This window comes from Protomyctophum bolini (genome assembly GCF_963924005.1).
Source record: "Protomyctophum bolini genome assembly, chromosome: 18".
NCBI lineage: Eukaryota > Metazoa > Chordata > Actinopteri > Myctophiformes > Myctophidae > Protomyctophum > Protomyctophum bolini.
The window spans coordinates 10,597,011-10,623,417 of NC_137879.1; the positions used below are offsets into that span (position 1 = coordinate 10,597,011).

Consider the following 26,407-nt stretch of genomic DNA (forward strand, 5'->3'; position numbering starts at 1 on the left):
CATGTTTTTTTAAATTTTGAAAAAGAAAGTTAGCCTCGTTTCTCATCATTTTGGACCATGGGCTATAGCCCATATCGTACGGCATACTATAGCGCGCCGTTTTTCATCATTTTTGAAGATTTATAAAAAATGACGAAATGACAAAAACGAAAGGTTATAGCCCATGTTTTTTGAAATTTTGAAAAAAAAAGTTAGCCTCGTTTCTCATCATTTTGGACCATGGGCTATAGCCCATATCGTACGGCATACTATAGCGCGCCGTTTTTCATCATTTTTGAAGATTTGAAAAAAATGACGAAATGACAAAAACGAAAGGTTATAGCCCATGTTTTTTGAAATTTTGAAAAAAAAAGTTAGCCTCGTTTCTCATCATTTTGGACCATGGGCTATAGCCCATATCGTACGGCATACTATAGCGCGCCGTTTTTCATCATTTTTGAAGATTTGAAAAAAATGACGAAATGACAAAAACGAAAGGTTATAGCCCATGTTTTTTGAAATTTTGAAAAAAAAAGTTAGCCTCGTTTCTCATCATTTTGGACCATGGGCTATAGCCCATATCGTACGGCATACTATAGCGCGCCGTTTTTCATCATTTTTGAAGATTTGAAAAAAATGACAAAATGACAAAAACGAAAGGTTATAGCCCATGTTTTTTGAAATTTTGAAAAAAAAAGTTAGCCTCGTTTCTCATCATTTTGGACCATGGGCTATAGCCCATATCGTACGGCATTCTATAGCGCGCCGTTTTTCATCATTTTTAAAGATTTGAAAAAAATTACGAAATGACAAAAACGAAAGGTTATATCCCATGTTTTTTGAAATTTTGAAAAAAAAAGTTAGCCTCGTTTCTCATCATTTTGGACCATGGGCTATAGCCCATATCGTACGGCATTCTATAGCGCGCCGTTTTACATCATTTTTAAAGATTTGAAAAAAATTACGAAATGACAAAAACGAAAGGTTATAGCCCATGTTTTTTGAAATTTTGAAAAAAAAAGTTAGCCTCGTTTCTCATCATTTTGGACCATGGGCTATAGCCCATATCGTACGGCATACTATAGCGCGCCGTTTTTCATCATTTTTGAAGATTTGAAAAAAATGACGAAATGACAAAAACGAAAGGTTATAGCCCATGTTTTTTGAAATTTTGAAAAAAAAAGTTAGCCTCTTTTCTCATCATTTTGGACCATGGGCTATAGCCCATATCGTACGGCATACTATAGCGCGCCGTTTTTCATCATTTTTGAAGATTTGAAAAAAATGACGAAATGACAAAAACGAAAGGTTATAGCCCATGTTTTTTGAAAATTTGAAAAAAAAAGTTAGCCTCGTTTCTCATCATTTTGGACCATGGGCTATAGCCCATATCGTACGGCATTCTATAGCGCGCCGTTTTTCATCATTTTAAAGATTTGAAAAAAATGACGAAATGACAAAAACGAAAGGTTATAGCCCATGTTTTTTGAAATTTTGAAAAAAAAAGTTAGCCTCGTTTCTCATCATTTTGGACCATGGGCTATAGCCCATATCGTACGGCATACTATAGCGCGCCGTTTTTCATCATTTTTAAAGATTTGAAAAAAATGACGAAATGACAAAAACGAAAGGTTATAGCCCATGTTTTTTGAAATTTTGAAAAAAAAAATTGGCCTCGTTTCTCATCATTTTGGACCATGGGCTATAGCCCATATCGTACGGCATACTATAGCGCGCCGTTTTTCATCATTTTTAAAGATTTGAAAAAATTACGAAATGACAAAAACGAAAGGTTATAGCCCATGTTTTTTGAAATTTTGAAAAAAAAAGTTAGCCTCGTTTCTCATCATTTTGGACCATGGGCTATAGCCCATATCGTACGGCATACTATAGCGCGCCGTTTTTCATCATTTTTGAAGATTTGAAAAAAATGACGAAATGACAAAAACGAAAGGTTATAGCCCATGTTTTTTGAAATTTTGAAAAAAAAAGTTAGCCTCGTTTCTCATCATTTTGGACCATGGGCTATACCCCAATCGTACGGCATACTATAGCGCGCCGTTTTTCATCATTTTTGAAGATTTGAAAAAAATGACGAAATGACAAAAACGAAAGGTTATAGCCCATGTTTTTTGAAATTTTGAAAAAAAAAGTTAGCCTCGTTTCTCATCATTTTGGACCATGGGCTATAGCCCATATCGTACGGCATACTATAGCGCGCCGTTTTTCATCATTTTTGAAGATTTGAAAAAAATGACGAAATGACAAAAACGAAAGGTTATAGCCCATGTTTTTTGAAATTTTGAAAAAAAAAGTTAGCCTCGTTTCTCATCATTTTGGACCATGGGCTATAGCCCATATCGTACGGCATACTATAGCGCGCCGTTTTTCATCATTTTTGAAGATTTGAAAAAAATGACAAAATGACAAAAACGAAAGGTTATAGCCCATGTTTTTTGAAATTTTGAAAAAAAAAGTTAGCCTCGTTTCTCATCATTTTTGACCATGGGCTATAGCCCATATCGTACGGCATTCTATAGCGCGCCGTTTTTCATCATTTTTAAAGATTTGAATTTTTTTTACGAAATGACAAAAACAAAAGGTTATAGCCCATGTTTTTTGAAATTTTGAAAAAAAAAGTTAGCCTCGTTTCTCATCATTTTGGACCATGGGCTATAGCCCATATCGTACGGCATACTATAGCGCGCCGTTTTTCATCATTTTTGAAGATTTGAAAAAAATGACGAAATGACAAAAACGAAAGGTTATAGCCCATGTTTTTTGAAATTTTGAAAAAAAAAGTTAGCCTCGTTTCTCATCATTTTGGACCATGGGCTATAGCCCATATCGTACGGCATACTATAGCGCGCCGTTTTTCATCATTTTTGAAGATTTGAAAAAAATGACAAAATGACAAAAACGAAAGGTTATAGCCCATGTTTTTTGAAATTTTGAAAAAAAAAGTTAGCCTCGTTTCTCATCATTTTGGACCATGGGCTATAGCCCATATCGTACGGCATACTATAGCGCGCCGTTTTTCATCATTTTTAAAGATTTGAAAATATTACGAAATGACAAAAACGAAAGGTTATAGCCCATGTTTTTTGAAATTTTGAAAAAAAAAGTTAGCCTCGTTTCTCATCATTTTGGACCATGGGCTATAGCCCATATCGTACGGCATACTATAGCGCGCCGTTTTTCATCATTTTTGAAGATTTGAAAAAAATTACGAAATGACAAAAACGAAAGGTTATAGCCCATGTTTTTTGAAATTTTGAAAAAAAAAGTTAGCCTCGTTTCTCATCATTTTGGACCATGGGCTATAGCCCATATCGTACGGCATACTATAGCGCGCCGTTTTTCATCATTTTTGAAGATTTGAAAAAAATGACGAAATGACAAAAACGAAAGGTTATAGCCCATGTTTTTTGACATTTTGAAAAAAAAAGTTAGCCTCGTTTCTCATCATTTTGGACCATGGGCTATAGCCCATATCGTACGGCATACTATAGCGCGCCGTTTTTCATCATTTTTGAAGATTTGAAAAAAATGACGAAATGACAAAAACGAAAGGTTATAGCCCATGTTTTTTGAAATTTTGAAAAAAAAAGTTAGCCTCGTTTCTCATCATTTTGGACCATGGGCTATAGCCCATATCGTACGGCATACTATAGCGCGCCGTTTTTCATCATTTTTGAAGATTTGAAAAAAATGACAAAATGACAAAAACGAAAGGTTATAGCCCATGTTTTTTGAAATTTTGAAAAAAAAAGTTAGCCTCGTTTCTCATCATTTTGGACCATGGGCTATAGCCCATATCGTACGGCATTCTATAGCGCGCCGTTTTTCATCATTTTTAAAGATTTGAATTTTTTTTACGAAATGACAAAAACGAAAGGTTATAGCCCATGTTTTTTGAAATTTTGAAAAAAAAAGTTAGCCTCGTTTCTCATCATTTTGGACCATGGGCTATAGCCCATATCGTACGGCATACTATAGCGCGCCGTTTTTCATCATTTTTGAAGATTTGAAAAAAATGACGAAATGACAAAAACGAAAGGTTATAGCCCATGTTTTTTTAAATTTTGAAAAAAAAAGTTAGCCTCGTTTCTCATCATTTTGGACCATGGGCTATAGCCCATATCTTACGGCATACTATAGCGCACCGTTTTTCATCATTTTTGAAGATTTGAAAAAAATGACAAAATGACAAAAACGAAAGGTTATAGCCCATGTTTTTTGAAATTTTGAAAAAAAAAGTTAGCCTCGTTTCTCATCATTTTGGACCATGGGCTATAGCCCATATCGTACGGCATTCTATAGCGCGCCGTTTTTCATCATTTTTAAAGATTTGAAAAAAATTACGAAATGACAAAAACGAAAGGTTATAGCCCATGTTTTTTGAAATTTTGAAAAAAAAAGTTAGCCTCGTTTCTCATCATTTTGGACCATGGGCTATAGCCCATATCGTAAGGCATACTATAGCGCGCCGTTTTTCATCATTTTTGAAGATTTGAAAAAAATGACGAAATGACAAAAACGAAAGGTTATAGCCCATGTTTTTTGAAATTTTGAAAAAAAAAGTTAGCCTCTTTTCTCATCATTTTGGACCATGGGCTATAGCCCATATCGTACGGCATACTATAGCGCGCCGTTTTTCATCATTTTTGAAGATTTGAAAAAAATGACGAAATGACAAAAACGAAAGGTTATAGCCCATGTTTTTTGAAAATTTGAAAAAAAAAGTTAGCCTCGTTTCTCATCATTTTGGACCATGGGCTATAGCCCATATCGTACGGCATACTATAGCGCGCCGTTTTTCATCATTTTTGAAGATTTGAAAAAAATGACAAAATGACAAAAACGAAAGGTTATAGCCCATGTTTTTTGAAATTTTGAAAAAAAAAGTTAGCCTCGTTTCTCATCATTTTGGACCATGGGCTATAGCCCATATCGTACGGCATACTATAGCGCGCCGTTTTTCATCATTTTTGAAGATTTGAAAAAAATGACGAAATGACAAAAACGAAAGGTTATAGCCCATGTTTTTTGAAATTTTGGAAAAAAAAGTTAGCCTCGTTTCTCATCATTTTGGACCATGGGCTATAGCCCATATCGTACGGCATACTATAGCGCGCCGTTTTTCATCATTTTTGAGGATTTGAAAAAAATGACAAAAACGATGGGTTATAGCCCATGTTTTTTGAAATTTTGAAAAAAAAAGTTAGCCTCGTTTCTCATCATTTTGGACCATGGGCTATAGCCCATATCGTACGGCATACTATAGCGCGCCGTTTTTCATCATTTTTGAGGATTTGAAAAAAATGACGAAATGACAAAAACGATGGGTTATAGCCCATGTTTTTTGAAATTTTGAAAAAAAAAGTTAGCCTCTTTTCTCATCATTTTGGACCATGGGCTATAGCCCATATCGTACGGCATACTATAGCGCGCCGTTTTTCATCATATAGCCCATGGTCCAAAATGATGAAAAACGGCGTGCTATAGTATGCCGAAAAAAAATTCAAAATTTCAAAAAACGATATATAACCCATCTTTTTTTTATTTTATTTTTTTTTTTTAATCCTAAAAAATGATGAAAAACGGCGTGCTATAGTATGCTGTACGATATGGGCTATAGCCCATGGTCCAAAATGATGAAAAACTAGGAATTTCAAATCCTCAAAAATGATGAAAATTTGTGTTCTCAATGGCAATAGCACAAACTTTGGCATGCTATAGTCCTACATAATTACACCTAGAAACCCCATTGAAACCTATTTAGGTTCATCGCACGGTGACCCACTGCTCACGCACCGATGGGTTATTTTTCAGTACCCGAAACCGTCGACACGTGGTATGAACTGTCAAGGTATCGTGTAGTGTCCCGTATGACTAGCCCACTGCGCTATTGGTACGAGCCAATTCACACTGCTTTTTTATTTTTATAGTTGTTCTTCTGGAAATCAGTCTTGAAAGTAAAGAGTTGAGTGGGGTTCGAACCCACAACCTCCAGCCAGATCAGGGAGCCAGTGTGCTAACTCACTGAGCTAACTGCCACCTGCAGCAACATAGTCTTCCTTTGAGTTAGAGTAACAACATTGATACATAAACAAAAAAATAAAATTGATGAATTGTGTCTCTTGTTTGCTGTGCTGTTCGAATGCTTATGAACCACAATGGAAACAAGACTCTGGCCAGCTCTTCTATCGGGTGCAGTACTTTAATTACTTCAGTTATCATTATCTATTTGGCTTTTTGTACTCAGCAAGCACTGTGGCACACTGGGAAAAGAGCCTGCCTAGGAATCAGGAGGCCACAGGTTCAAGTCTCCGGCTTCAACACTGATGGCAACACAAAATTCAATGTATCTGTTGTTTTTTTTTAATCTTCAAATTGAACACTTCATGTCTTTAATAATATTCCAAAAAACAACTATAACAAGCAATGCCATACCGATTTTCCGATTGAATTTCAATTCAAAGGAGCTTTATTGGCATGAGAAAACATTACCAAAGCAAGTGTCAAAATATAATTAAAAAAACAGTACAGTATATATTTGGAGGGGGTACGTACAGCATTGTTAAACAGAGCTACATCTATATGTTCTATATACCAGTAAGACGCGCAAACGCGGGAAGCGAACGCAGCTCGTACATATTTGGGTTTTTTTAAGATTTATTTTTAAGTTATTCTTTTTTTAAGTTAAGTAATTTTTAAGTTAAGTTTTTAACTTAGCCATAACCATATAAGGAGTCCCCAAAGCAGCTATACGTCCAAATATGGAGTGTGTTGCATCAATCACAAACAAATCACTCAGCTCCATATATGGGCACAAAGGGGGGACACACGGACAGACAGACAGACAGACAGACAGACAGACAGACAGACAGACAGACAGACAGACAGACAGACAGACAGACAGACAGACAGACAGACAGACAGACAGACAGACAGACAGACAGACAGACAGACAGACATGATCTGCTAGGTCTCGTAAGTGCTCACTGCGTTCGCAACAACATTGTATAAAGCTTTTTGAAATAACACCACTGACAGGACAAGGTCTTACAGTGCTTGGTAATGAGGTTTGGGTTGGCTCAGTAGTATAATAATTCCTATTATGAGGCAGGTTGTGTGTACAGTATCTAGACAGGCAGAGGAGAGGTAGTCTCTGACCATGCACCCTGACCCCGGCTCGTCCTCTCTGCAGGGACGACACTAAACCGTCCACTCTCTCTCGCTGAAAGGCCACCGTCGTGAATCAGCCAGCTAGATTTGAGGCTGATTTGTACTTACTGCGAAAATAGCCTATATATATATATCGGCTATTTTTGGTGCGCAGCAAAGTATAAACCATGTGGAAATCCTCAGCGTCTCTCCTGTAGTCAGGGAATATTATCAGAAGAATGTCCAATCTGGGACTACATTTCAAAAATTCAAATTTTCATTCTGCAATCTGGGACTACATTTAAAAAATTCAAATTTTTATTCTGCTTTAAGTAACATGCGACGGGTCAAATAGCCATAGCCGTGATAACAAATGTGATGAGGTCATCACATTTGGGCAATTAAGTGGCTATGGCAAGTTCACTTAAAGCCTTATATAGGTAGGTACCCCAACTATTGGTACCCCCCAACTTTCAGCAGCTCACAAGTTCAACCAATGTGAGATGCGTTACTAGACACCTTTACAAACCTTTCTCTACATTGGTAAAGAAATGTATGGGTAAGAAATGTATTCCCAGATTGTATTAATATCCCCTGACTACTGGTATTCCCTTGTGAGTGTGTGTGACTCTTATCGGCCCAGAGCGGCTCGTGCCGTCAAGTGTCTTCGTAGGTGCCTGGTGAATTCCAGCTGTGCTCGGGGCAAGGCCTGATTCACGATGGATTTAGGAAGCCAACCCTGAAAAGAGAAAGCATTTATTTATTGCAAAAACCAAATTCGTCCTTCTTTATTGGATTTGTGGTTTGCTGTGTTTTTCTTAACCCATTAAGACCTGAGATCAATTCTAAAAAAATAAATAAAATAAAAATAAAAATAAAACAGAAACCATTAAACTTCTGTTACTATATCAGTAACCTTTTCATGGCAAGGAGAGCAACATATACTGCATCTCAGAGGCAAATATTGTACTTTTTACTCCACTACATTTAATGGCCCTATAAAAATAATTTGATTTTTTTTTAAATAGCATATCTACAAGATCCCCTGCTGCTTACGAAAACATACATTGACCACTTCAGCCCTATATATATTTCGGCTAATTGATAATGCGTCATGATGAGTCACATTGCAAGCTTGTATTGTATATCTGCTATTTTCAAAATATTTGTATGCATTTGAAAACTTGAAATGGGACATTCTGCAATTTCTGTATAATGAGCACTTTCTACTTTTGCTACTTTAAGTATATTTTGATGACAATACTTTGGCCAATACTTTTACTCAAGTACAGTACATGAATTCCGGACTTTTACTTAACGTTAGTATTACTATATCGCAGCCAGTATTGATACCGATTAAGAAATTGAGTACTTTTTTCCCCACAACTAGCTTTCTGTTATTCTCCACCACTACTTCTGTCCATCATCTTCATTAGCTCCTACTGTGATGGATGGAATTGTGTTTTGCTTTTCCTTGCCTGTCTGTCACTGTCAGCATCCGGCATGTCTATGTCATTCTAACTGAGCTGTGCTTCAAAGAGGAATGTAATCAAATATAAATGCAGGGGGAGAAAACGAAAACACCGGGAACTTCATTTATGTTATGCAAATGTGATGGCTTCAGGCCCAGTTAAACCCTTTATGTGGTAGACCCTAAAGAGAATAATATCCAGAGACGTGCTTTGTATGAATTTGACAACAGCTTTACTCGCTGTGTACGTGTCATACTGTCATAATGTGATAGCCTAGTTTAACCCATATTAAAAGGGACATTTCACCACTGGGAGAAACTCCAGTCACTCAATGTTAACAGTATTTGTAGTAGATAACAGTAGGACAATTTGAAACTTGCACCCTATGGCCAGAAAAATAATGAAGTTTGTGTGTTTGACTTCTGTTTTCAGTTATTGTGTGGAAATCTTTAGCTGAAAACAGCCAATCGACAACTCGCAGCACGACACGTTGTGAGCTTGTCGATCTGCTATTTTCCGCAAAAGCATTCCTCCACTATTATATAGAGCCTAGTGGTGGCCATGTTGGTACCACGGACCGAAAGCATTCCCCCACTATAGAGCCTAGTGGTGGCCATGTTGGTACCACGGACCGAAAGCATTCCCCCACTATAGAGCCTAGTGGTGGCCATGTTGGTACCACGGACCGAAAGCATTCCCCCACTATAGAGCCTAGTGGTGGCCATGTTGGTACCACGGACCGAAAGCATTCCCCCACTATAGAGCCTAGTGGTGGCCATGTTGGTACCACGGACCGAAAGCATTCCCCCACTATAGAGCCTAGTGGTGGCCATGTTGTCAGGTACCACAGACCGAAAGCATTCCCCAAATATAGAGCCTAGTGGTGGGCTGGTGTCCATGTTGTCAGGTACCACAGACCGAAAGCATTCCCCCACTATAGAGCCTAGTGGTGGCCATGTTGGTACCATAGACCGAAAGCATTCCCCCACTATAGAGCCTAGTGGTGGCCATGTTGGTACCATAGACCGAAAGCATTCCCCCACTATAGAGCCTAGTGGTGGCCATGTTGGTACCACGGACCGAAAGCATTCCCCAACTATAGAGCCTAGTGGTGGCCATGTTGGTACCATAGACCGAAAGCATTCCCCCACTATAGAGCCTAGTGGTGGCCATGTTGGTACCATAGACCGAAAGCATTCCCCCACTATAGAGCCTAGTGGTGGCCATGTTGGTACCATAGACCGAAAGCATTCCCCCACTATAGAGCCTAGTGGTGGCCATGTTGGTACCACGGACCGAAAGCATTCCCCAACTATAGAGCCTAGTGGTGGCCATGTTGGTACCATAGACCGAAAGCATTCCCCCACTATAGAGCCTAGTGGTGGCCATGTTGGTACCATAGACCGAAAGCACTCCCCCACTATAGAGCCTAGTGGTGGCCATGTTGGTACCATAGACCGAAAGCATTCCCCCACTATAGAGCCTAGTGGTGGGCTGGTGTCCATGTCGTCAGGTACCACAGACCGAAAGTCCATTCATTTTTACCCCATAGAAATGTAGAAAAATATGTACAGTATAGGCCTATTCATTATTTTAGGCTGGCAGGCTCCTGGTGAATCATGACCATAACACATTTTATGTTTTTTGTGTCAAACATATTTGAAAACGGCATAAAAAGGGTATTTGTTGAATATAGTATGTAATATAATTACAAAATCAAATGTTTGTGGAATGGACTTTCGATCTGTGGCCCCACAAAACGTCCGCAACTGCTGTGCCCTATACCGATGCTGCAGTTTAAGTGGGGTTTATTCTTCAGGTTTACAAAAAACGACGTGAAAAGGTAAAAGTGAGTATTAAGTATTAAGTAAGACCTTCACAAGATTTAGCCCTTTTTTATACTCCATTCTACAAGCTCACAACACACATTGTGATATGCTATTTTCGAAAATATTGTGAAGAAGTTATGAGCAATTTCAAAATTGTTTGAGTTCAGGAAATAAAAATATACACTGTGTGAAGAAAGATCTTACCTTCACATCCATGTTGAGAAGCCACGTGATGCGACTCCTCCCAGAATCCTCTGCGACTGGCTGTATAACGATGCACGTGGGCCCGTCCTCCGCTCTGTTAACAAGCACACAACAAGCACATTGTCCGTCATGCACACAACAAGTCAAATCAATAACCACAGTGGAACGGAGTTCTTAAAATGATCAAAACGGACAATCACACAGAACACAGCACTGGTCCGGTACCTCACTAATGCATATTATGATGATAATATGGTAGATTATTTTTAACTACTTGGTCTGTAGTAGGAGGGCTGTGGGGTCCTTCCTACATACGGGATGGCATCAGTGTGCGTCCGTAACGGGTTTACAAAAGTATAGGGGGGAGAGGGTAATAAAGCCTGCTCCACCTGGGCTCTGAGCCATGGCATCCTGAGCCCAGGGCTTAACAAGAAATATTATATGTATTTGGCCTCCGACCCCCATCTGGAAATATGTTGTGGCAGGGACCCCCAGAAGCAAAGATAAGAGTTAAAAAATGTTTGCTATGAAAGAATATATTCAAAGATTTGCACACATTTTCACGATTTACAAAAAATAGTAGATCTACGACTACAATGGCCGGCAATCAAGCCGTCGACCCCTGGAGGCAGCTCTCGCCAGTTTGACTCTCGCCAGTTTGACTCTCAACACCTCAGAAAACCGTATCATCATTAGGCAGATTTTCTTTCTAAACACTTTATTATTAGTTTTTTACACATTTGTTTAAAAAATATATATAATTCATCGTTTTGGTCATGGCTCTCCTCGTGTGGGACCTATGCCACATGGGGGATAGACAATACACAGTGAGGATGTCATTATTGGGAGATAAACCCTGGGTAAGCCCAGGTTAAAGCAGGACTGAAACAAAAGCCCTGGAGTGGTACTATACTTATTATACGGCTGCCTGCAACGAGCAAGATCAATAACTTGAACACACAATATTGATATAGCAAGATGTGGAAAAGCCCAACCAACCAGCAGCGTCCAGGCCTAAGAGGCATAGCGCTACTTTACATTTATTTGACATTTATTTAAAGGATAAGCCCTTTGAGATGCCTCCTCATCTCTGTTCGAGGGTTTAAAAGTAATGCAAGCAGCGTTCAAGTGCTTTGAACTCACTCACATTATTGTCCTCATGTGAGTCCATTATAAGACGCAAGGCCGATTCTAATATTTTCTTCAAAAACAGCAGCAGATCTGCAGTACTCATTTGTCGATATGTATTTTTGTGTTATTTGTATGCCATGTGGTGATGCCATAGACTGTAAAAAATATGGACAAAGCGTTCCCCGGGTCTAACATGAACGTAAAATGAAGCCTGTCAGTCCTTGCAATGGAAGTCGCCATCTTTCTAGATCAGTTTTGGTCCAGTGAATGCATTGGAGTTCATCCACCATGTGCAGCAAGTGCCCTGCAGAAAGATGGAGCTTCTTGCATTTTTTTTTTTTACTACAATTCGCGTGAATTTGGCCCAGACCGGCCCACCACAACCAGCGCGCAGATAGCAGAAACTCTACCGCCCACTCCGTCACGGCCCTAATACCACCACTTTTACAGAACAACATAGGCCTAAATGATACAAACCAAAAGACAACTACACAACCCTTTGTAGAGGGTTTATTTGTCACGCACTGATACAGGTACAGTGAAATTATCATGATGGCACTGGCAGAATGGCAGCACGCCCGGACCTTTCCTGGTGGCCTGCCGCCTATTGGCCTGCCTGCCTGTCAAAAAAAATCATACGGTCGCGGCCCACCGGAAAAATGTAAAGCGCCCTATATAAATGCACCATTTACCACTCAAGGACCAGTGTTGCCAACTTAGCGGATTTGTCGTCATATTTAGCTTCTTTCCAGACCCCCCTAGCGACTGAATTAGTGAAAAGCTTCTGGCGAGAAATCTAGCTTTTTTCCCCTGGTGAATTGGGGACAAATCGTGTTGACAGGCGCCAGATATGCGCCAGAGATAAAATCTTTTTTTTTTTTTTTCTCAGCCTCAAATCCGCGAAATTGGCAAAACTAAAAGTGGTCGGCGCGTCTGGTCTGGCTCACAGGTTACAGCAGGCCCAGTGGCTTCCTCGGCTCGGTTATGTGCACACTGCACAGACTGTCTACCAGTGTTTCCTCCTTTCTTGCTCTGCCTAGGCGAGTGCGCTCCGGTGCGGTATTTCCGAACGCGCCCCTCGAGCTCGACAGAGCAAGAAAGGAGGAAGCACTGGCAGCTCAGTTTAGTCTGCTAGTAAAAATAAAATACACACTCGGATGCATAAAGTATTAACCTTCTAATTCCTGTATGGATCGGAACAAAATAGCGTTCTAAACATTAGTTGAATTGAGGTATGTTTTTTTTAAATATTACAATGAGTTTAAACGATGTGTTATCAAATGAAGAGATGATACAAACTAAGTGCACATAAATGACAAATGTTTTTCTGGGCTGGCTACATATTTTCGTTGCTAGGGGCGCCTAAAAGTCGCTAGGGACGCAAAAAAGTCGCCACCCCTAGCGACTTTTAGCTACTTTTCGAGGAGCCACTAGCTACTTCCGTTACTGGAGAGTTGGCAACACTGTCAAGGACACTTTGAGCCCCTCTGGTGTAGCAGGGTATTTCCAGTGAGCCAACATGCACAATAGCAGCACCCTGACTCTGTTTGACCAGAATGGAACAGACCCTTCATTAGTAGCAGCAGTAACTCTGAGAGCGTACGAATGGAAGAGTTAGGATTTTATAGTGTAGTTTATATACATGCAAATGGCACAAAAGAGAATGAATATCAGATAGCTTCAGGAGACGGCCAGTATAAGCCCTTTCATGTGGAGCTCCCTGAAGAGAATAATATCCAGAGACGTGCTTTGTATGACTGATATCACACTCGCCGTGTGTCATAATGTGATAGTTTAAATGCATGTCAATTCCTCAAGACCCCACAAAGATTACATTGTTTTTAACCTCACCTGAACCACTTAACCACCCTAACAATCCACGTATGATAATAGCATCCTACGGTTAACAAGGAATATCACCTCAAACACTATAGAGCGTCGCAGTCTCGCCCACTTTCATGACGACGCCAGCCCCAGGAAATAATTCCCAATGCATTTTTCCCATAGACATTTCGAAACATATTTATTTAAAGACCTTATAAGCGTCGTACAAAGCCAACTCTTGTCGTGACAAATCATGACAACAAACACAATATTTTGGACCAAACAAATAATTACAAACAAGAAAAACAACAACAAAAGTGTTGTAACCTGCCGTTTATTTCTACTTTCTAATTCTTTGTTTGGCCCAAAACATTGTGTTTATGGTCATGATTTGTCACGACAAGAGTTGGCTTTGTCCGCGGCGTAAACGTCTTTAAATAAATACTTTTTGAAAAGTCTATGAGGAAAATGAACAGCGATTTATATTCCGGGACTCTCGAGGGGGGCGGGACTGCGACGCTCTATAGCCATGTTTTGTATGGGAGTATAGGTTGCTGCCTTCAGGAAGGAGATGTGGTGTTGCAGCAGCAGCAGCATACAATAAGGTCAGACTGAAGGTACTTATTTGTCCATCCGTCGACTTTGAGGCTCAATCAGGAGTTTTGGCCAGGACTATAGACTGAGCTGTGGCCATCAATTGCTCTTGTCTTTATTTTTTATATACACCGGTGTGTCAATTTGTTCTCTTTTCTGTCCTGTATTGTGTCAAATGTGAGTATGTGAGTGTTGCATACAAGGCCGCTGGGGGGTTGCAAGACAAATTTCAGTGCGAGCTGACAATAAAGTACTATATCATATCATAGCACATACAGTATATCATATATCACGGTGGTTTTCAACCCTTTTGATACCTTAATGGGCCATACATTATTCAGCATTTAAACCATGAAACCATGATGAGATTTAGCCTCTCTTGGTTTTTGTCCACATTTCCATGCTGTACTGATGTTGGCACCATAGGAGAGACAGGCAAACATTGATCAAAATAACAATCATTCTACATTCTCTAATTGTGTAGACTTCTTGTAATGTAGATGTTTAACAGTAATTTTAAATGAAACCATAAGGGTTCATTTGGTTTCATTTTACGCTCTCAAGAGCTAAAGATCTAATAAGGGTCCGTTTGGTTACCAACTCTCCATCATTCAGCTGGGGACCACCTGGAACCCCCTCAAGGACCACTGGTGATCCCCGGACCACTGGTTGAGAACCACTGTCATATCATATCATATCAGGGATGCACCGAATATTCGGCCACCGAAACAATTTGGCCGAATAGTGGCAAAAATAATGCATATCCGGTATTCGGTTCGGATGATTTTAGAGCTGAAACGGAATAGTCAAAGAACCTCGGTTACCTTTCGTATGGCTATGACAGCAATGGTACAATAACTGAAAAAAAAAAAAAAAGATATATATAAATATATTATATACCGTAATAGTAATCATATTCGACTATGCAGTATTCGGTTTTCGGCCAACTGTTTCCTACTGTATTTTCAGTTTCGGCCAAGAACTTCCCATTTGGTGCATCCCTATATCATATCATATCATATCATATCATATCATATATCATGAAAGCCAGGAAGGGCCTTCCTCACCTAACAAAGCCTTTCTGAAGTGGGAAGGATTCCAGCTGCGTCGGCGCTCCTCCGAGGTAGATGCAGGACTCGTGCCTGCAGCTGTGTCGGACACTCAAGAAGTCCCGCTGGCCAATCAGATTGCCCGCCGTCTCCGCGGACACCTCGTGCGTGACAACGGTTTCTGGCCCGACGTGCTTGAGGACCTGCGAGGAAAACACCAAAGGCAACGTCCCATTTAGTGCCGCTGAGAGTCTGCAGGCATGTATCATTTGAGCTGCAGCAATGTTGGCGCATATGGCATAATATGTTTATGCATCTGCACGTGTTGGGATTTGCAGCGTTAGTTGTATTCTGTGCAGGTACTGTAGAGTGGATTCTGATACAGGTTACGGGTATGTGATATTACATAATATATATTATATATAGGATCCAACAGGAAGCACGCACATCTCCAGACAATCTACAGGAGCTGGTCAAAAATATATTGAAGCCAAGTTGAGCGGCCTTCATCAGGTGACACCTGTCATCTGATAAAGGCCGCTCACGGCCTGAATAATGTCGGCGTTTTAACAAAAATAAACACTGTTGGAGCAAAGACTGTGTGCGGACTTTTCTCCTTCTCTGTATATTGTCATAACAGGATTTGGCTTTGTCCGTGGCATACACATCTGTAAATAAATACTTTTAGAAAAGTCTATGGGGAAAATGAACAGGGAATTATTTCCTGGGCCCTAGTCGGGGGCGGGACTGTGGCGCTCTATAGAGTCTGATGGCAGGTGGCATGAAAAGAGTCTGTAGCGCTCCGTATGCATTCTGGGGAGGGAAGGTACAGCCTTCGACTGAAGGTGCTCACTCTATCCTGCAGTAAAACATAAAAAGGGTGCGAGGGGTACGCCGATGGAGGGTTCGTCTGAGGACAACGTAGAGAGAATATTGTCCATAATCCTCCGTTCCGCAAATGACTCCACTCGGAGGCCAACAGCAGTTCTCAATGTTTGTAGAATCTGCCTCAGGTCTTAATGGATTAGAGAGAGCAGGCCCACTTACACATTTGTTTAAAAAAATATATAATTCATCGTTTTGGTCATGGCTCTCCTCGTGTGGGAGCTATGCCACATGGGGGATAGATAACACACCGTGAGGAGGTCATTATTGGGAGATAAACCCTGGGTAAGCCCAGGTTAAAGCAGGACTGAAACAAAAGCCCTGGAGTGGTACTATACTTATTATACGGCTGCCTGCAACGAGCAAGATCAATAACTTGAACAGACAATATTGATATAGCAAGATGTGGAAAAGCCCAACCAACCAGCAGCGTCCAGGCCTAAGAGGCATAGCGCTAATTTACATTTATTTGACATTTATTTAAAGGATAAGCCCTTTGAGATGCCTCCTCATCTCTGTTCGAGGGTGTAAAAGTAATGCAAGCAGCGTTCAAGTGCTTTGAACTCACTCACATTATTGTCCTGAAATGTTCTCCTCATGAGCCCATTATAAGACGCGAGGCCGATTCTAATATTTTCTTCAAAAACAGCAGCAGATCTACAGTACTCATTTGTCGATGATGTATGTATTTTTGTGCTATGCTATGTGTTGATGCATTGAATACATAGGACCACAATGGAAACAATAGTCCTGAGGTCTTGTTTTGTGTTATCCTTTTATAGCCTACATTAATATCTGACTGTGCCGTTTACATTTCTGACTTAACTTCATCAATAAAAATCAATCAAAAAGTGTGAATGCATTGGAGTTCATCCACCATGTGCAGCAAGTGCCCTGCAGCAAGATGGAGCTTCTTGCACTTTTCTTCTTTGTCACTGTGATCGAACAATAAAATGTGATTCTGATTCTGGTAAAGATCTTTTCCCAAAATGGGGTCCGGGGACCCCCAGGGGTCCTTGAGGGAGTTCCAGGGGGTCCCCAGCTAAATGGTAGTTAGGGACCAAATGGACCATTATTTGTCTGTAACTCAGAGAGTGTACAAATGGACTCTAACTGGTCCATTTGTACACTCTCAGTTACGGTAAATTAATATTGATTTTACAATATAAATTGGGGGTCCCATGAAATGCCGTTAAATGGGGGGCCGTAGACTAATACATGTCAAACTGGGGGGTCCTTGACATTAAACTGCTAGAGCCGTACACATCTTCTCTTATGGAGGTCCCTGGCATATCTTTTCAAATGGGGGTCCGCGGGGCTAATTAGTGTCAATGTGGGGGTCCTTGACATGAAAAGGTTTGGGAGCCACTGTCCTACACACTACACCACTCTGATGCGTGTCTTACTTTGAACCACTGTCCTACACACTACACCACTCTGATGCGTGTCTTACTTTGAACCACTGTCCTACACACTACACCACTCTGATGCGTGTCTTACTTTGAACCACTGTCCTACACACTACACCACTCTGATGCGTGTCTTACTTTGAACCACTGTCCTACACACTACACCACTCTGATGCGTGTCTTACTTTGAACCACTGTCCTACACACTACACCACTCTGATGTGTGTCTTACTTTGAACCACTGTCCTACACACTACACCACTCTGATGTGTGTCTTACTTTGATGCGATGGATGCTGGGGTTCCACGTGTGCATGTCCTCCACTCTGAGGAAGAGGGCGCCGTAGAGCTCCTCCGGACTGGCATCGAGCACGCCCTCCAGCCGGAAGACCTTCTTGGAGCCTCCTCCTCCTCCTCCTCCTCCTCCTCCTCCTGGCATGGTTTTGCTACGGACCACGTCACCGTTGTCCTGGAAGACAGGATGGAATTAAAACAAGAGGTTGGGCTTGCAGCAAAAAAAAAACACTGTTAATTTAAACAGATCAATATGGTCGCAGGTTACCACAGTGGGGGCAGCCATGTTTGTTGTTTGACGAGTTGAAAATGCGCTGATTGGCCGTAGCTGTGGTATCAGATTTTCAACCAAGGCTACATAAGGGTCACCAGAACCTGAACCGCCCGTAACATATTTTTTACTGGCCGTGGCTATAGAGCGTCGCAGTCCCGCCCCCTTTCAGAACGACGAGTGGCCCAGGAAATTATTCTCCATTCATTTTCTCCATAGGCTTTTCAAAAAGTATTTATTTAAAGACGGTTACGCCGCGGACAAAGCCAACTCGGATCGTGACAAATCATGACAATAATTACAATGTTTTGGGCCGATCAAATAATTAGTAAGAAGAAAAACAAAACAAATAGTGTTGTATCCTGCCTTCATTTTCTTCTTTCAAATTATTTGAGCGGCACAAAATATTGTGTTTGTTGTCATGATTTGTCACAATTTTTGAAAAGAAGAATGGAGAAAATGAATGGAGAATCATTTCCTGGGCCACTCGTCGTTCTGAAAGGGGGCGGGACTGCGACGCTCTATAGCGATTCAGGGGCTGGAGCCATGCAGGCTAACTACTTTAAGCGCTGTGATTAATCACAAGACAGTTACCTCTACAATTTCAGTCTTCCATCCGTTTTGGTCGCTCAAGATATCCAGTGCTCTCCTCAGCGCTTCCTGGCCTTGGTTTACGTAGAACAGGTCTTTGTCCTCCAGAGGAACAGCCGTTGAATCCTCCTTTCTGGCTTCTGCATCAGCAATTATACATACACATTTATTTTATATATGAATCGTTCAGTAATCAAACTCTCAATAAAATGTATATTAAAAGACAGTGGTTTTCAAAGTCAAGTCCCGGGGTTCCCGGTAATTCCCAGTGGACCCTTAGAGGTCCATTTGCACACTCACTGGCCCCTTTTCTATCAGTGTTCAACTTCAACCGGTTCGGTTCTATTTTTCCTGCCAATGCTGAACCAGTCTAGAGTGAATTGGTTCAGAACCCTGAAACTTGGTTCGGAACTGTAACCAAAACATGGCTGCCAGACTGTGCCGGTTCCGTGAAAAGCACCAAAAGGTTCCAAGAATCATGAACAGAACCAGTTCTAGAATCAAAGTTATTTTGGTAGAAAAGGGACCTCTGAGTTATGGAGGGTCCACCGTCCGTGGCCTTTTTGCATGCCAAACTGGGGGTCCGTCCTTGAAATGAATACCGTGTGAGAATATAGAAAATATTAGTTTACCAGTAGTATTTGAAGCAGGCTGCACCAGTCCCATATAGCTCTGTATCCACTCAGCTGAAAGCTGGATGCGAGACCATGCGGGGTGATGCCTCCGGCGCGACGATATCTTCTGGCCAATCACAACCACGGCTGTGCGCTGCAGTCCTGTGTGTGGGAACGAAACACAAAGAACTTCAAATGACGATCCGCCCTGTGAGTCATCTTTTAATGAGTCCCCATATCTTTACACCAAACCTGATAACATGCCGTCGCAGTCGGGTGGAAACCTTGTTGTACTGTATGTCCAAAACCATTCCTTTTTCCAAATAGATTTTCTTTTTTAAAACAGTGAAAATAGCCGATCTACAAGCTCACAACACGACACTCTTGTAAGATGAAATAGTGGGGTTATGAAAAAGAACATACGAGAATTTGAAACATGGAGATCTGAGGTTTCTAGCCCAACAGCCACGATGTCCTAAGATAACTCCTACACTGCAATCTAAAATGGGACGAGAGATCATGTCCGCCTCCAAAGTAGAGGTTAATCATCGGTAGTGTAAAGAACCAAAAAGTACTTTTGTTTTTAATTAAAAGTAAACCGTATCATGTAAGTGTCATGTTAAAAGTGTGGAGTAGGTCTACTTCATTACAGTTTTACAGCGATGATAACAGAACTGCTGTCATAACAGAAATGCATGTCTATTATCTATGGATAATTCCATTCTATTAACATCACAATTAGAGATTGCCCCCAGGTTGCAGAGACTCAGCGGTAAAAATTACAGTACTTGCGCAGGAGGAAAGTTACGTAAGTTAAAGTAGAAATAGTACAATATTTATAATACATTGCATTTAAAGTCTGACTTAAGTAAAGGACACAAGTATTGGCATCAAAATAGAAAAGTCATAATTGGTCCAGCTCTTTCAAAATAAAGTTCACGGCGTGTCTCATTGTGACGTGTTGTGAACTTGTACATCAGCTATTTTCGAATAGCCGAAGCCGAATACCCGAATTATTATTATTATTATTATTAAAAATAACAATAACAACAATAATAATACATGTTTTGTATTAGTAACCCATATATCTGCAAAGTAACTGCCAAATAATAGTGGAGTAAAAAGTGCAATATTTGCCTAAAAAAAATACCTCCAGTAAACGCTAAATTGTACTTGCAAAGTACCTGAGTAAATGTACTAAAGTTTCTCTCAACCGCTTCCAATAACCCCGGCAGTGCATAGCAGCACAATGTGGGACAACAGAGCCATTCCCTCCTCTATAGCAATGGTTCCCAAACCTTTTAGACCGTACGTGTCCCAAAACAGAAATTAGACATTCTCCCGGGACCCAAACTAGTGAAAATAGCAGATCTGCAAGCTCACAACGCGGTGCGAAGCCGACGCGTTGTGAGCTTGTAGATCTGCTACTTCTTAAATATTTGTTCCAATTTATGGAATTTCTTAGATTGTTATTGAAGTTACTGAATAAAAACGTTATTGAATTTTGTTTTTAATTCATGAAAAGTTTAGCTTTTTCAGATTTTTTTTTTGGGGGGGGGGGGGGGGGTGTTTTGAAATAACAATAATTAAAAATCCAAATGTAGGAAAAAAAGTATAAGGGGACCCATAGAAATGTGTCCGCGACACACAAATGGAGTCCCGACCCAGTGTTTTGGAACCAGGGCTCTACAGTGCTCTTCATTTACCTGTCATGGTCCTCAGGTGTGGGTAGGCTATTCCACAGCAGAGCTTCACGACGGCAGGCAGCATAGTTATTGTCCGTCTTGGCACACACACACGACAGCAGCAGCCTCTCAGCGCTGGGCTTTATAAAGCCTGTGTGAAGGACGTCCTTAAAGATAAGAGCCTGCGGAAAATCTATACAATCTATTCTGAATTCTTTTCCCCCTCAGGGCCATGCACGCACGCTTGTAAAGCATCACATAAAACAGTGGTTGTCAAACCTTTCCCCCCCCCCCCCCCCCCAACCCCAAGGACGTTATCGTTTACAAATGGACTGTTTGGTTCCTTTTGTGTGCTTTCAGTGTTACAGTCCTGTAACAGTCCACTTGGTTCCTTTTGTAAACTCTCAGCACTTGGATCCTTTTACACTCATGAGTGTATAAAAGGTGACAGTCTTGCAGAGTTAAAGTCCTGTAAGGGTCCATTTGGTTCCTTTTGTACACTCTCAGAGTTACGGTCATGTAAGGGTCCATTTGGTTCCATTTGTACACTCTCAGAGTTAGTCCTGCAAGAGTCCATTTGGTTGGTAAACAGAAGGCCTGCCTTATAACACGCTCGCCCTAATGGTTTTCTGCCGACCGCTCAGTGGGACAGTTCTTGTATTCTTAGATTTGTTAGGCATAGTTTTGATCTATATGTATTACTGTATGTGAGATTATGTTCTGCCCCTGTGTGCGTGCATGTGTGCATGCGTGGACTGGCCAGACTCAAACCACATGTGCTGCTGGGCTGAAGTTACCTTGGAGTGGGTATACTGTAGTGTAGGGTCTAACTCTGAGGCTGTCTCAGAGGACTTTATATCTGACCCCAGTATTTCTGTCAGAGCAACTATGACTGTGTGTGGAACGGAGCACCAGCTTCCACGGACTAATGCCAGAGGTTGCCTCCTATGGGCACAACAGCAAAGCCAACGGCAACATTGGACTGAGCTGAGACTGCAAGGCGAGGCGCCATATGTCTCCCCGCTGCGGACCATTCCGTCTCATGTTCAAAAATGTTGCCATAGATAAGTGTATTGATGTCTTTATACTCTGAAAGCGAGGTACGTACAGTAGCAGGTTTTACCATCTAAATCTCAATCTCTCCGTCTGGTTTCCAGGCAATCATCCTCTTCACTGCATACGTTATGGTCATAAACAATAGCTGAAGTGAACATGTTTACAGGGGACATGTATAGGGGCTGCTTTGGCAATGTAAACGTATGTTTTCTCATGCCAATAAAGCCCTTTGAATTGAATTGAATTGTATAGGGGCCAGGGCATTCTACTGTGAAGCCGGGGAGAGTATGTTCTGCACTGTGTCCATTTGTTGGTATGGAAACCTTGGCGTAGACAGAAAAATGCCCTTAATGGTGTTGTTGGGGTATGATTCAGCTGTCTGTGTCATGAGCAGGTGCTCAAAAAAGTGTAATCTATTAGAGCACACAGCTTTGGTAACAAGACTACTCGCCCCGTTTCTGTTTTCCTCCCAGAATTTTTCCCAGTGAGGGGTGGGAGAGGCTGGACAGCAGACGGCTGGACTTTGAATTTCTCTATCTATAAACTTTCATGACAGCAGAACAGCCTAAGTACAAATATAATTTATGAAAAGCTACTACAGTGAAGTCTGTTCACAGAAGTTGTTGTAGGATATGTGGGGATTATCTGACGAGGTACCATTTGAGGGGGCAAAACCTTACATATACTAAATAATACTAAATTGTTTATAGGTAATAATATAGCCTTTCCACAGCAGTATCTTTTTATATTTTTCCAAAAAGAATACAAACAGCCAATAGCATATTACAAAGTTATCCCCCTCACTGGGGAAAATTCCGGGAGGAAAAACGGGAAAGCACCGTGGCGAGTAGTCCAGTATTCACAGCTTTCACCTCCTAAATCTGGAATATCAATTCTTGCCTTCTGGCCAACAGTTTAGAGGCCCCTGCAACTAAAAACAATATAGGCCTATAATTCTCATTCACACCTATACTGACTTACTGAGTACCAAAAAACAACTTTTTGGCCTTGGCAGACCATACATCCAAACAGAAAAGTCCTATCTGATTGTATTAAACAACGTTAAACTCACCAACATTGCAGCTGTACGGACAGCTTCAATTCAGAATGTCCACCGGTACTTTCTGTCAAGAAAATCTGTGCAGGTGATTATTTTGTTTTATTATTTTGGAAGTGCTCTTTTTCAATAACGCAATGTCCTGCTGCCTCCTGCGCTACGTGCAATTTAGAAACAGGTGGTACATATGGGTTAGGGTTAGAAGTGATTGATTGAGCGATTTCAAACTCCAAAGCTGCGCAATGTTTTGCCACTCAGTCTAGATGAGGGAGGAAGGGGGGGGGGGGGGGAAGTGATGATTGGCTTCTTTTTCGTATCCTCAGAAATAAGTGTTCAGCTCTCACAAAAAAGCAGAGTAGTATGTATCTGTCATCCTCTGATACTTCCAGTAATCATTCAATCAATCAAATTTTGAAAAGCAGTTGCTGCCCCCCCCCCCGCCAAATTTGCAGGAATCTCTTGTCAAAAAGTGAATGTCAAAAGTTTTTAATGGCCATTTCAAAAGGGCTGGGCACATATATTTGAGGCACAAAATGCGGCTTTTTCATCTGCAGAACCTGGTGTGAATTTCGAAGTCTCCTAACTGGCCCCGATGTCCTTGATCTTCTGAGATATTGTTGTTGAGAGTTGTTGCTAAACCCATAACTGATATTTCCATCCAGGCACGTGCAGAGGGGGGGGGGGGGGGGGGGGGGGGGGGGGCGGGGGGCTACAGGGGGTTGAGCACCTGCCCTTTCTCCAAAAGAAAATAAGGGCTTGTGTGGGGGCCAATAAGGGCTTGTGTGGGGGGGACAATAAGGGCTTATGTGGGGGCCAATAAGGGCTTGTGTGGGGGACCAATAAGGGCTTGTGTGGGGGGCCAATAAGTTCCATTGGCGCTTCAAGACGAACATTTGACAAGTAATGATAAATTCCACTTATCATAATCAATTATCTTTTAATCTGCCATCAGTCAGTTTTAGTTTCAGACTAATGAGAACATATTGCTTATTGGACTGTCCAATGACATGAAATGGCACAAGGGAAGGACACATGTGCCATTTTCTGGAGTTTGAGCCCCTGCCCCCCCCCAGTGCTCTCTGCACAGCCCAGAACATACCTGTTGACTGGAAGCATGAAGCATACGTTTCTTCCCTCCTCAAGGCTGACAACCCTCTGGATGCAGACTCGGCTCCAGGATGAAATTACTGAGTTTGAAAATGGAGGAGCACACATTAATTTTATATAGCCTAGTAAAACAATTATGTACATATAAAAACTTAAGCTGAGGGGGCAGAATTTGCAACTGAGGGTGCGAACCTGTGAGCATCCCTTTGGCACCCCCGTAGGCTACCATAACAGGTCTTATCTAACAGGTATTAGATCAGGGTGGGAAACTTTGACAATGGAGAGAGAGAGCCACTATATTTCCACACTCACTCCATAGGACCACATTGCATATTGACTGCTCCAACTATACTATATTATTATTATTATTATTATTTGGTACAGAGATGCAGGCCTGATCAGATAGGTTGCTATGCTTTGTCTGACTGCTCCAAGTCCAACTACTTTAATATTATTATTTTTTATTATTATTTTTATTTGGTACAGAGATGCAGGCCTGATCAGATAGGTTGCTATGCTTTGTCTGACTGCTCCAACTACTTTAATATTATTATTATTTATTATTATTTTTATTTGGTACAAAGATGCAGGCCTGATCAGATATTTGCTATGCTTTGTCTGCACTGCCTCCAACTACTTTAATATTATCATTTTTTAATTCTTTTTTTATTTGGCTAGACACGTATGACTTTGTGACATTGTCATTTAGCCTACATTCCTCTGCCTGATTTGTGTTCCCAGTCTGGCCTTGATAACAAACATAATTGACGCAAGCCATATTAACAATCAACATGTTTTTTATCATAGTTCGTCCGGCCTCACTGCCCGCCTCGCATTCTCTCTCTCTCTCACACACACACACACACACACACACACACACACACACACACACACACACACACACACGAGGGCATTCCTCAGATTTCTGGCCATTTCTAACCTGATTGGTCGACAGAACCCAGAAATGTGACCATGAGGCGCAGCGAAAGATGACGCCAGTTTTCTCCCTCACCCTGACAGAGATAAGCTAAGTGGAGATAAATCAGTGGTGGAAACCATACTCACATACTCTGTTACAAATAAATGTCTGTAATAAAGAGTTTACTTGAGTAAAAGTACAAAAGTATTGGTATCACAATGTAGTTAAAGCTGCTATAAGCAATAATATGTCAAACTTTAGTGAATAAAGTTTTCAAATACTTCTAGTGGAGTAAAAAAAAAAGTACAATATTGCCTCTGAGATGTATTGGAGTAAAACTAAAAGTACAGAAAATTTAAAATACTCCAGTAACGTAAAAATAAATACCTCAAAGTTGTAAACTTGTGCAGCTTGAGTACAGTACACCACTGGAGATAATGTACAGTCAGCCTGGAGCGATTGCATAGTTTGCGTCACCAATCTTTTTCTTTAATTCACAGAATGTTTTATAATACTGACCCATGCACAGACTGGAAGATCATTAAATTGAGCACAATATTGCATGGATTCGTCAAACAAGTGAATTGTCAGACAACTTCTTTGCCAAGTGGACTTCAAGGACTTCTGCCAATCTAATCCTCTCTGTGGGAGAACATGGAACAAAAGCAACAAAGTGACTTTCCATGCACTTGCATAATATCGTCTCTGTCGGATGGAAACCCTGTATGTCCAAAACTATAACTTTTCAGGATTCCAATTCAAAAGTAGTACATCTACAAGCGACGCTGCTACTTTGAGCTTTTGTGACACGCTGTGGAACGATCAAGTGGCGCACATTCATTTACGGGGGAAAAAAACCACGACACAAAACACAAAAGTTTAGAATAAGCACATACAGTACATTGCACACTGTATGACCCAGCTGGGGATCGAACCCCAACCTCCCAGTCTCAGAGTGGACACTAGTCTAACCACAAGGCCACTGAGCTGGAATAAAGATATACCAGCTAGATATAGCAGCTCATTATAATCAGCTCATACAGGTTAAAAGAGTGTCATGTAATCATTCACGTTAAAGGTTTCAGCACAAAGAAAAATGGCATCTTTATAGTAATCAGCTCTATACTTTCCAAATCCTTGGAAAAAGCTATACTGTATGCCTAATATATATGATTATTTGATGTAATCATGGTGAAGTAAAATAATGGCTGGTAGCAGAGCATCTATTCCATTTTTAATGATAGAGGGGCAGGTAGGTATTAATACCA

At 40.9% G+C, this 26,407-nt stretch overlaps 1 protein-coding gene across 1 annotated transcript; it reads right to left on the bottom strand.

Moving 5' to 3' along the window:
- Window positions 1-7,780: 7,780 nt before the first annotated feature.
- On the bottom strand, window positions 7,781-21,085 carry star2 (steroidogenic acute regulatory protein 2; the record flags this gene model as incomplete). Its single annotated transcript, XM_080789348.1, has 7 exons — window positions 7,781-7,888; window positions 10,655-10,748; window positions 15,271-15,455; window positions 17,826-18,014; window positions 18,705-18,841; window positions 19,334-19,477; window positions 21,022-21,085. The coding sequence occupies 7 exons, from the start codon at window positions 21,083-21,085 to the stop codon at window positions 7,781-7,783; spliced, it is 921 nt and encodes a 306-aa protein (XP_080645474.1).
- Window positions 21,086-26,407: the final 5,322 nt, after the last annotated feature.